Source organism: Elephantulus edwardii, unplaced genomic scaffold, assembly GCF_000299155.1.
Source record: "Elephantulus edwardii isolate Elephantulus edwardi_28Jun2011 unplaced genomic scaffold, EleEdw1.0 scaffold00050, whole genome shotgun sequence".
Classification (NCBI taxonomy): Eukaryota; Metazoa; Chordata; class Mammalia; order Macroscelidea; family Macroscelididae; genus Elephantulus; species Elephantulus edwardii.
Window position 1 is genome coordinate 9408789 of NW_006399800.1, and position 11056 is coordinate 9419844.

The 11056-nt window shown below is 37.0% G+C and overlaps 1 protein-coding gene across 1 annotated transcript in view; it reads left to right on the forward strand.

Moving 5' to 3' along the window:
* The window catches only part of LOC102868091 (coiled-coil domain-containing protein 112-like), a 29114-nt gene extending 19077 nt beyond the window's left edge, over positions 1-10037 (forward strand). Inside the window, exons 7-10 of the mRNA XM_006886675.1 lie at positions 4348-4761; positions 6382-6477; positions 9489-9607; positions 10007-10037. Of these exons, the coding sequence (XP_006886737.1) occupies positions 4348-4761; positions 6382-6477; positions 9489-9607; positions 10007-10037 (660 nt within the window). The remainder of the gene's footprint in view (positions 1-4347; positions 4762-6381; positions 6478-9488; positions 9608-10006) is intronic.
* Positions 10038-11056: the final 1019 nt, after the last annotated feature.

The window sequence follows — 11056 nt, forward strand, 5'->3', positions numbered from 1 at the left end:
CAGGGGCATTGATGTGAAGGGGGCTAGGGGAGCCCACTTTAACACTTTACTGGTGATCCTCTGTTGAAGCTCCATGCCTTGTTGTTCAGTTAGAAGATATTTTCCTGACGTTTTCTGCCCTCTGGATTGCAAAGTTTTGCCAAGGTGAAGCCAGTGGGAATAGCTTGCTGAACCCTGAGGCTCCATCCTCCTTTGCGTCCTTATCTAGAAGTTATATTTCCCCTTTGTCTCTGGAACTGGGCTCAGGGTTCAGGTCTGGAGCAAGACTCACTATTAAGGTTGCCTATAGGCAAGGGAGCAAACCTAGAGAGAACAAACTTGTGAGTTACAAGGAGAAGGGCCTTGGAGGTGTTTCTTGGAGATGTACTGGGAAAGGAGGTGGAGGAAGGTGGCTTAGATAAAATTCCTCCTATATACTAGGCAGTGACCTGACAGCTCGCCTCAGGAGCCAGGTGGCTCTCCCGGGCCAGGCAGCACACCCTGGCCTCTCCCTGGGAGCCTGGAGGCACACCCCAGGGGCTGGACAGCTCTCCCCAGGGCCCAGAATTTTTTTCTTTATTGTGGGATAAACCCTCCTGTCTACAAATTATAGATATTACTTGTTGCTGTGGACTGTCGAGTCAGAAGTGACCCATAGCTGACCCTCCAGCAGGTTTTCAGAGGCTGTAAATCACACAGGAGGAGATTCCCCATCCTTCTCTGGCAGAGCAGCTGGTGGCCTCCAGCCACATGCCTTTGGGATTACAGTGCACCTTCTTGCCACTAGGCCACCAGAGCTCTCTGTAGATTACTTAGACATTTGAAAAAAAGAAAAAATCATTTTACAAGCAAGGCTATATTGTTTTGAATAAAAAATAGAAAACATATGACTATTAACAAACTTCTTTAAGTTTAGCAACTTCCACCTTGTTTATTTGAAAAACTGAAGATTTTTACTATTCTAGAAGAAAAGGCATCCTTGATTGTAGGATATCCCTAAAAATATTTTCATAATTAACAGGAAACAAAGTTAATTTTTATAAGAGCAGTATAAATAAAAAATAATAATGAAAGTTACTAAATGCAAAATGAATTCTTCATACACTGATTTGGATATATTCATAATTTTGAAGTTGAGAATTCTAGGAAAAGTGATTTAATTTTATATTGTATTTTCATAAAAATGTCATTTTGTCTTTTTTTAGGACCAAAATTTCTCAACCTTGGTACCTTGATATTTTGTACTAGACAATTCTTTGTTGCAAAGGCTGTCTTGTACATTATATAATGGTTAGCATTGTTTCTATAATCTACCCACTTTGTACTGTTACTATCCCCTCTCACTAATTAATGGTTCAAGTTGGAACTAACTCAAGGCTGACCCTCTGTTCAGTTTCTGAGACTGCAGGTGCCACAAGAGGAGACTGCTCTTCTTTCTCTTGAGGAGCCTACCACTGGTAGATTGGTATGCCAGAGTGATGTGGTTTTTAGATTAGCCACACAACTCCCTACGGGCCATGCCACTAGAGCTCACTAGTAATGTCCTTTAGTTGTGATTATTAAAATTAGAACAGAAATTACCAAATGTCCCCTAAAGGGAAAGTCATCTTTAGTTGAAAACCAAAAGATAAGATAGTTTTTCTACATCTATTATAATGAACTTTATCTTGCTTACGTTAACAAAATGGTATGTTATTCAACAGGTAGCACTTGATGACCCTTATGTTTCTGTCTTGTGTTTTTATGCAATAAGTAAAAAAGATTGACTTTTAGGATTTCAAGAAAAGATTTTAAAGCTTGTCCTTTTAAAAAATCCGAGGAGCAAACTGTTGTTGCTGTTGAGTGCTATCAAATCAGAACTGACCCACAGCTGACCCTTCAGTGGGTTTTCAGAGGCAGTAAATCACAGGGGATGAAATTACCCATATTTCTCCCACGGAGCAGCTGGTAGATTGAACCACATGCCTATGAGATTGAAGTGCAGCTTCTTATCATGAGGCTACCAGAGCTCTGTAGGATCATTTGAGCTTTCCTTTCCAAATTCTAAAAATTTGGTATTCTCAAAATGGTCCCTAGACCCATAAATAGAACTCACTCTTACCCTCATTGCTACTGAGTTGGAATGAATTCATAGCTGACTGCCCATTGATTTTCCAAGGCTATAAATTGCATGGGAGGAGATTGCCCCTCTGTCTCCCCAGGAGCCACTCTAGGATTTGAACTATGAGAGGGGCTTGGCCTTTGGGTTAGCACAACTCCCTACAGACTCCAAACCCCAAAATAATCCCATTGCATTAAAATCAGTTCTAACTCATGATGACCCCATGTATTGCAAAGTAGAATTTCTCCATAGTGCTTTCTTGACTGTAATCATTATGGAAGCACATTTTTTGGCCTTTATTGCATGACACTGCTAAGTGGGATTGAATTGCCAATCTTCATTGTTGTCATTGTTATTAGGTGCCATCAAGTCAAGTATGACCCATAGCAATCCTTTGAGCAGCAGATCTGAACCCTGTCCTATCCTGTGCCATCCTCACAATCTCGGACATACTTGAGCCCATTGTTGCAGTTACTGTGTCAGTCCATCTGGTTGAAGGTCTTCCTCTCTTTCTCTGACCCTCCTTTCCAAACATGATATCCTTCTCCAAAGAATAGACTCTTGTAGCAGTATGCGCAAAACATGTGAGAGAAAACTTTATTATCTTTGCCTCCAAGAAGCACTCTGGCTTGAACTTTCTCTAAGACATACCTGCTTGTTGGCAGTGTGGGAGATATTTACTACTTCTTTCCAACACCATAGCCCAAAGGCATCAATAACTCTGTCATCCTTAATTCATTGTACAGCTCTTTAGGTTAGTCAGTTTAGAAAGCTCATTACTGTCAAGTCAGAATTGAATCATACTGACCCTCCAGTATGTTTTGGGAGGTTGTAAATCCCACAGGAAGAGATTACCCAACTTTCAAACTCAGATGCTACTGTCCTGTCAAAATTGGTATATAGCTAACTCTCCAGTGAATTCTCTGAGGCTCTAATACCCACAAGAGGAGATTACCCGTCTTCGTCCTGAGGACTTGCTACTGGGGAGGTGTGCACTTAGGTTAGCAGCACAACTCCCTACAGACTAGGTCACCAGAGTTCCCTGTCTTTGCAAAGGTAACTATTTTTCAGACATGTCCTGTACATTCTCACCCTTAATGAAATAGACTGGCATATTTATATAGCAGTGGACTTGAACTTGCTGGCAAGTGCAACAGTGAGGCAGGACCAGGCAACATTTTATTCTATTCTGCAAAAAGTCACAATTAATTGAGTTGGGGTCTACTCAGCAGCCGCTGACGACAGCATTATTGAGCTAGATTTTATTTTTTTTTATTTAATGTTTTAAAAATACTTTTAAAGCACTATGTGTCAGGCACTCATTCTTCTCAATAACATATCTATGTTTGAAGAACTACTTAACACTTTTTAAAAAATTAATTTTAATGAACATTTGCATATATTTTGGATTTCCATACATTCATTGTTGCATTTTTTTCCCTGCCCACCTTTCCCCCCAGTTCACTCTTCTCTTTGAAAAGTAAAAGGAAAATTATTTCATTGGTATACAATTCCCCCCACCCCGAGTACACTCCACTATGCAACCTTCATTCTGGACTCTTGTCATAACCATAATACCCAATCATATATCGCTTCCAAACAGTTTTCTCCCTCATCTGTTTCAATGCAGTATACATAATTTATCCCATTTTTCTCAGTCTCACCCCCAACCCTGATGTCATTCCCGTTCTACAATAGTGGCCATGCAGCACCTGTCCTTTTGTGACTGAGATCTTTCCACTCAGCATAATGTCCTCCAAGGTCAACCATTTTGAATAATATTGCATGAGTTCCTTGTTTTTCAGGGCAGTATAGTATTCCATTGTGTGAATATACCAGATACTTAACACTTTAGAAATGAACAAAATTAGAGGGAAGTTAATGACTTCTGTAAGGTCACATCTAATATATGGGAAAGTCCGAGTTTGGTGCAGAGAGTCCGAGTTCAGAGTCCTTGCTCTTAACCACTGTGTTTTTAATTCCTTTTTTGACACTCAACCAGAGGAAAATTACCCACAGAGTATTCTAAACCTAGAAAGAGGATATGGAAGCAGAAGTGAGATAGAGAAATAGGATGTTTTCCATGAAAGCAAAAGGCTAAGGAGAAGGAAAGGAGGAGAATGCTACCAAAACCAAACCTTTTGTATGTAAGCGGCCAGCATTCTCCAATCAATATTCTTTCTTAAAAGATGGATTTGAGATTTTATTTTTAAATTCTTTTTGCTATCTTAAAAATATTTTTTTCCTGTCTTTTGCTCGTCATTTAGTCTATTCAGAATTGGAAAACTAAAAAACAACAAAAAAAGGAAGACATTTTCAAGTTAAAAGAAAAAGCAGATGATACACATATGCTTTATTATGATAATCAAGAAGAGAATCAAAAGCAAAAAGAGGAAGAAAGGAAAAGACAGAAATTGGCAGTTGAAGCTTGGAAAAAACAGAAAAGCATAGAACTGTCAATGAAAAATGCTTCTCAGTTAAAAGATGAGGAAGAGAAAGAGAGAAAACAGCAGAGAGAGCGTCAACGTCAGTGTAAACTAAAATTACTGCTAGAAAATTATACCCAGCAGAAGAAAGAACAGGAAGAATTTTTGAGGCTTGAAAAGGAAATAAGAGAAAAGGCAGAAAAAGCAGAAAAAAGGAAAATTGCTGCTGAAGAAATTTCCAGGTTTCAGGAAAGAGTGAGTAAATATGCTTCCTGTGTATGTTTTAAATTCTGCTTTTTTAAATTCTAATTTCTAGAGTTTCTATCTAGTGGGACAGATAGATGTGCAAGTAGATTTTAGTAGAATGTAGTTAATAGTGTGGTTATGGAGGCATGAACAGTACTTAAAGAAGTGGATGTACAGAAAGGGAAGATGACCACATGTATGAGTATTAAGAGAAGTGGTAGTTGTTGTTAAATGCTGTTGAGTAGAGCACGACTCATAGCAACCCTATGAACAAAAGGCCTTAACTCTCTTTTATAACTATTGTCATTTCTCTAAGTTCATAGAGTTTCGAGAAGCATGTTGTTTAGGAAGTGGATGCCACTCCTACTTACGAGCCTGTCTTAATCTGGGAGCACCACCAAACACTGTCCACCATGGGTAACCATTAGGGCATTTGAGACACCATTGGCACAGCGTTTAGCATCACAGCAATACCAAGTTTTTTCAGTATAGCAAATTGACCACTGTACTGTACCACTTAGGAGAATGTTCCATTCAATCAAGAGAAGCGGGGCGGGGGGGTGTGTAGGATTTAAAAAAGAGAAGATATGACCTTTAACTTGGAAGAAAAGAAATGGAAAAGGGAGACAGAGAGAAGTCCTTCCTAGCAGAGGGAACATGAGTACTGGGTTGGAAGATTGAAATAGGATAGTTTGCTGGAGAGACTCTGTAAACACATTAATATTCTTAGGGCATCAAGTAGGATGGTGGAACCAGCAAGAGAGCTTGACTACCAATCAGGCCATGATCTTCCCTGTGTAATGGCCTGGCTTTCCCAAGGTGATTTTTTTTCCCCCAAATTCATTGTCTCTCTCTCAAACACAGGTTATCCCCATTTCATTCATCCCTGTTCCCTAGGGTTTGGTCATTATAAGCATGATAAATATAATTATTCCTGATTAGTAGGATTATAGATGATTCTAAATGAATGTTTACCAGAAAGGAGTTAGAATCTTTTTAGAAAAGGGAAAATTCAGTGCAGAAAGCATTGAATAAAACAAGGAGAAGGATATTTTAGGATTAAAAAAAGGGTGGAAAATAGAACTATTTTAAATATGTGTACATAAAAATATATAACAAAAAATACATAAAAGCAGCAAACATAATGCAGAAAATAAGGATCATCCAAAGAAACCTAATAGACAACAGCCCTCTAATAGAGAATATTTTTATTAATTTCTTTTAGTCCATATGCCAGAATCTTCCTATATCACAGATGATCTCATGGGGGGGGGAGGCATAAAAAATTCTGAAAAATATAAAAGACTTTGAGAATGAAGGCAAGAATTAGGGCAAGACATACATAGCTATACTGGAAAGTGAAAATGAGCTTAACCTGTATTAAAAGGACTTTTTAGATTGCGTTATAAATATGACAAGTTTTATATTTATTAAGTAACTTAAAAGGATGCACGTATTAAACATACTCATATAAAAAATAAAGTTCTTAGCCTTTTGTTAGAAAAGGCTAATACAGACACTTTAGTAATATCTAAGAACTTTATTTTGCTCACAAACAAGTGAGCTTTGAATTAATTTCTGGTTCATTTTACTTTCTTTGTTTCTTTGTGTATTTTATTTTTCTTTTAGGATTTGCAGAAACTTGAATTGAAAATTCTAGCTAGACAGGCAAAGGAAGATGAAAAGGCAGAAAAACAAAGACGACGGGCAAAATTAAAAGAAAAGGTACTCCATATGAAGAGGCATTGATCTTTTTGTTATCCTAATTCATTGATTTGTTAGATTCAGATATCAAATCTATTTTTATAGTCTTTAAATTTTATCCTTATTTAATTATTTACTTTCTTTTATTTTATTATTTCTTGTGTGTGTACCATCAAATCGGATCTGACTGATACAAGAGGAGATTGCTCCACCTTCTCCAGCAGAGCATCTGGTTTCTTCTTCCAACTGTTACCTTTGGGATTGCAGTGCAGCAGCTTCTTGCCACTAGGCCACCAGAACGCTCTTTGTTTAATTCTTTACTTAGTGGGAAACTTAGCATAATTTCAAGCAACTATTAGTTGAATTCTACCATTTCCCTCCATAAGCATCTCTTTTCACATGAAAATATTTATTTTCGTCTTCATTCTTTTTTTTTCTTCTATGTGAGCCCATAACAGCTGTAAACATTATTTAATCTTACTGGGGACACCAATCAGAACTAACAACATTGTTGTTATATTTGGTCAAAGCAAAGGGCTTAACCAAACCAACACACTGCCATTGAGTTGACTGTTCTAGGGAGTTAGGAGTACAACTGTGCATAGTAGGGTTCTCTGTGGCTCATGTTTTGGAAGTAGAACAGTAAGTTTTTCTTCCAAGGTACCTCAAAGTGTATTTGAACTTCTTTCTTTTTGATTAGCGTTTAACCATATCACACAGTTTATTTATGCCATGTTTAATGGCTAGCCACATCGCCATCATACTTCAGAATATTATTTTTACTTTAAAACAAAAAAATAACTATAATAGAATATAACAAAATGAGTTTTTTATTTTAAAATTTATTCATAAAAGTAAGTAATTTATAAAAATGTATTGATAATACATTGATGTTGTTTTTAGCCACGTTATTTTGCCATCTGAGTATAATAAGAATTTTAGTAAAAAAAAAATTAGTGACAGGTTTTTTGGTTTTGCTTTGATTTTCACTGTTTATATGCTACCAAGAATGTTTTTTAAAACTTCTTCCTGTTCCCAGAAGATCTTCAGTAGTTTGTTCAAACTCACTGCCATCCATTTGGCTCTGAGTCATAGCAAACCCTCAGTGGGTTTCCAAGACACTAAATCATGACGGGAGGAGACTGTCCATCTTTCTCCCATGGAGCTCCTGTAGCTTCAAACCACTGGAGATCTATACCTTTTGGGTTGACAGTGCATCTCATTAAAGACTTCTCCACCAGAGCTTCCTGAATTATTTATTAATACAAGCTGGCACTATTGTAGTTTATGTTAGATGGATCATAGCTGAAAGCAGAGAGTACCAAAAGAATGTCTATCTGTGTTTCATTGACTATACAAAGGTGTTTATTTGACTGTGTGAATCACAACAAATTGTGCCTAATCTTGAGAAGAGTAGGAATCCCAGAACACTTGATTGTGCTCATACAAAACTATACTTAGACCAGGAGGCAGTCATTAGAATAGACCAAGCAAACACTGCATGGTCCAAAATCAAGAAAGGTGTATGCCAGGAATGCATCCTGTCTCTAACCTTTACAATCTATATGTGCAGAACAGATAATGCAGGAGAATGGGCTCTATGAGGAGGAATGTGGCATCAGAATTAGAGAAAGACTCATCCATGAACAATCTGCTTTATATAGATGACATAACCTTGCTTGCTGAAACTGAGTAGGACCTGATGCATTTGCTGCAGAAGGTTAAGGACTGTAGTCTTCAATATGGACAGAAGCTCAACATCAAGAAAATGAAAATTCTCACCACTGGGCCAGTTGGCAAAATCATGATAGATGGCCAAGAGATTGAGACTGTTAACAGCTTCAGCTTACTTGGCTCTACAATAAACACTCTTGGTACCAGCAACCAGAAAATCAAGAGACAAATTGCATTGTGAAAAGTGGCTGTCAAGGACCTCTCCAAAGTACTTAAGAGCAATGGTGTCAGTCTAAAGATTAAGGTGTGCCTGATCCAGGCCGTGATCTTCGCATGCATCAGTGAGCTGGACAGTGACTAAGGATGACAGCAGAAGAATTGAGGCCTATGAGCTGTGGTGCTGTAGAAGAGTATTGCATATGCTGTTGACTGCTAGAACAAACAGGTTCAAATGAAACCACGCTGCTCCTTGGAGGCAATGATTCTGAAGCTTCATCTGACATCCTTGGAGAAGGGACATCATGCTTGGAAGGGTGGAGGGACAGCAAGAGAGAAAGGCCCTTGATGAGATGGACTGACTTAATGACTGGGGTAATGGGAGTAGGTGTGTCAGAGACAATGAGGTTCGCTCAGGATCGAGCAGGGTTCAGAGCTGTTGTACATAGGGTCGTGATAAATTGCAAGCAGCTCGGTGCATAATAATAACAATGTTGTTGTTGCCTTCAAGTTGACAATGACTCATAATGATCCTATGAACAATAGGTCTAAACCCTGTCCTGTTGTGTACTTTTCTCATTTATCCCTTATATACTTGAGTCATTGCTTCTATCACTGTGTTGATTCATCTTGTTGAGAGTCTTCCTCTCTTTCATTGACCCTTCTATGTTTTCTTTTCCTAACAATATGCCCCAAGTATGTGAGACAAAGTTTCATTATCCTTACATCTAAGTAACACCCTGACTGCATGAACTTTAAGATTTGTATTTGTTCTTTTGGCAGTCCCTGGCATATCCAACACCACAACTCTTCTCCAACAACACAACTCAAAGGCATTAATTCTTCTTCTGTCATCCTTATTCATTGTCTAACTTTCAGATACATAGGAAGTAACTAAAAAGACCATGGCTTGGATCTGTTGCACCTTAGTCTTTAAACTGACAGCGTTGCTCTTTGGCACTTTGGAGGTGGCTTTGACAGCCTTTCCCCCCAATGCAACATGTCTTGATTTTTTGACTGCTGATACCAAAGTTGTTGATTGTAGATACTAACAAGGTGAAATTGTTAATAGCTTCAATCTTCTATCATCATATACAAACTAATAGTAAATTAACTGGCACTCATTTTACTTCTGATAACAGGTTGAAAACAATGTTACCCGAGATCCTTCTAGGCTTTACAAACCTACTAGAGGTTGGGAAGAACGGACCAAAAAGATAGGACCAACAGGCTCTGGACCACTTCTTTATATTCCACACAGGTGAAAAAGAATTAATGGCTGTTTATGGTAATTTAATGAACTGATGTGCTTTATACAATGCTTGTGTATGTATATAGAATGTTGTTGTTATGTGTTGTTTTTATGCGACCCTGTATGTGTTAGCTCTGAATCCTGCCCTACCCTGAGTCAATCTCTTCATCTCTGACTGACCTAATCCCATTTCTCCAGTCACTGAGTCAATCCCTCTCATCCTGGGTCTTCCTCTCCTGCGCTGTCTCTTCATCATTCTAAGCATAATGTTCTTCTCCAAGGACTAGTCCCTCCTATATCTTACAATAGAACATTGATAATATAGATGTTTTTGAAGTCAACATATAATCTATTTTTTTTAAGTTTCTATATATTTTTTTAATAAAGGTATTTTCTTTTTCTCTTTAGGGCTATTCCAAGCTGGAGACAAGGATTATAGAGAAGTATAAGGGATAATGAAATTCCTATGCAGTTAATGAGAATGTTGGCATAGCTAGTTACACTGGTTGATAGAGTGACTACCATGTTCTTTAAATATCACTTGCCTAGTCATGCTGGTTATTAGTTGTACTTCTGTGTGAATTGACAAGTACTAAGTTCCTTGCTGATACTGTTATTGTTTCAACTAATAGTATTTAATGTTTATTTTCTCCTTTAGATGTAAACATTTATGTTATAAACATTTTATTTAAGCACATAGAACAGTTTGGACATATTTAATCCTAACATAACAAAGTAAATTGAGACAATTATAAAGTAACATTTTCTAAACCAAGTTTTCTAACTTTCAAAATTTGTAGGAAAGTTAGCTTGAGTAACAAAATGTAAAATTTTTCTTTTGTTGTTTTAAGAATTAGGAAATCTTTTCTAAGTTTCACAAATTAGTTGTTTGGCCTGTAATTACATTTTGTGTAATAAACATTTTGTATTTGTTTGGAGCATGCTTTGTTTTATATAGAGTATTTCTTTTAAAAGCATGCTTATCACATCACCATTTTAATTGTATTATTAATAATATCTTTTTTGTTTCTTTGAAGTATTTCAGATTTTCCTTCAGCTTTTTCTGCATTTAAAACATTTATAAAATCAGTATTCACGTTTTCCTGCTGATGCTCTTTTTGTTTGTGCTTCTGCTCATCTCAGAATATTAAAATGGTTTGTTTTAAAACATCTGAAATAAGCTATCTTTGAAATATTATCACTTTTTTGATGGTATTTAAAGACTTTTAAATTGCTAACTTAATTTCCATTTGGTAAAGAGAAGTTAATTTTTAAAAACTCAAACTTTCCTACGTGAAAGCTAAAATTTATCGTAATTCAACTTAACTTTTTGTATTATAAAATCTTAACTTCTTAAATCTTCTTATAAAAAGGTGTACCATACACATAGTTGTTGTTGTTATGTGCCATCGAGTCGTTTCCGACTCATAGTGACCCTATGCACAACAGCTCTAAACC